The sequence below is a fragment of the Primulina tabacum genome, chromosome 16 (genome assembly GCF_025594145.1).
Source record: "Primulina tabacum isolate GXHZ01 chromosome 16, ASM2559414v2, whole genome shotgun sequence".
NCBI classification, from domain to species: domain Eukaryota; kingdom Viridiplantae; phylum Streptophyta; class Magnoliopsida; order Lamiales; family Gesneriaceae; genus Primulina; species Primulina tabacum.
Window position 1 is genome coordinate 17,809,296 of NC_134565.1, and position 1,428 is coordinate 17,810,723.

The 1,428-nt window shown below is 41.2% G+C and overlaps 1 protein-coding gene across 1 annotated transcript; it reads right to left on the reverse strand.

The window, feature by feature from the left end:
• Positions 1-409: 409 nt before the first annotated feature.
• Positions 410-1,027, reverse strand: LOC142528381 (uncharacterized). The gene has a single exon (XM_075633425.1). The coding sequence runs from the start codon at positions 1,025-1,027 to the stop codon at positions 410-412; it is 618 nt and encodes a 205-aa protein (XP_075489540.1).
• Between the last annotated feature and the right edge of the window lie 401 nt (positions 1,028-1,428).

Sequence of the window (1,428 nt, forward strand, 5' to 3'; positions counted from 1 at the left end):
TCAAATTAATGTCTCCAATAGCAGTTACAACAACCCTTGCTCCATTCCCCAATCTTAGAAATGTCTCGCCATCTCTAAGACTCCCGCTTCTTGCCATCACCTGCAAATCATTGCATAAATGAGAACCACATCGGTATCCAATACTCAAGAAGAGGAATTAATTGAGACATTTACTTCTATGTAAAACATATCATGGACAGAACGTTTTTGGGCAAGATACTCCGTGCAGTTACGCCTCTAATGTTCAGGCTTGTTGCAGTGGAAACAGACATGTCTGACTTGTCGGGCTTTGAGGGCCCCAGAGTGGGTCTCTTGTATGGCTTTTTGTTGGGCTTGTTCTTCTTTAGAGGGGCAGAACGCTTTTTGCCTTTATTTGGGGCTCTCTTTTTCGTATCAGACGAAGAACCCACTAGAAAACATGCTTCTCCTTTTTTATTGTGGCCTCATAAGTAGTAAGCTTATTGACGAACTCTTCAAGGGTGGCCTCAAGCTTGTTCATTTTAAAATTAACCACAAATCCATCGAACGAGGGGGGCAGTGACAGCAGGATAATATCAGTCGCGAGCTCACCAGGAATAACCACGTCAAGCCCCAACAATTTCTCAATGATCCCAATCATCCTAACACCATGCTCATGGACAGAAGTCCCATCTCCCAGACGCGTAGTCAGGAGTTCTTTCACAGTAGCATGTCTCTCTGAGCGAGTCTGTACTCCATACAAATCTTTCAGATGAAGTTGAATGTCAGTATCATTCGCAGCCTCCTCGAACCGACTCTGCAGTTCAATCGACATAGAAACCAACATATATATTTTAGCTTGGAGATCATAGCCCCACCATTTCTCGAACTTAGCTAGTTTAGCCTCACTGACGTCCGAAGCTGCCTCCTTCGGTGGCTTCTTATCAAGCACATATATAATCTTTTCCGAGTTCAGAACAATCGTTGAATTTCGAAACCAGTCATTATAGTTAGGGCCAGTCAGTTTGTTTTGATCGAGAATGAATGAAAGAGGGTTATGAGCAGTCATCGTAAATATACTGAAAAATGTAAACAGATAATGATTACTGATAATTTTAAAATAATTCTAAGATATAAAATATGGATTTCTATTTTGTAAATTTCTCTCCCACTATTTTGACTTTTCCACCACCCTCCAATGAAAAAGGGAAATCGTATTTCCTTAGTGGGCACGTAGAGTCCAATTAGCCAATTATAATCCCAAATAATATCAGCCAATTATAATTTCTAAAAGGTAGAATCCAATTTCATCCCTATGCAACCTCCGCCTGTTTTGCCTCACGTTTAATAAGGACCCAATAATATGACGCCGTTTATTTTCACGTGTCAAACCGACCCATCAATACTGAATTGTAATAGACGGTCGCCATGAGTTCCCCCAATAATATGAGCCGAAGTCATGGGAGTTCC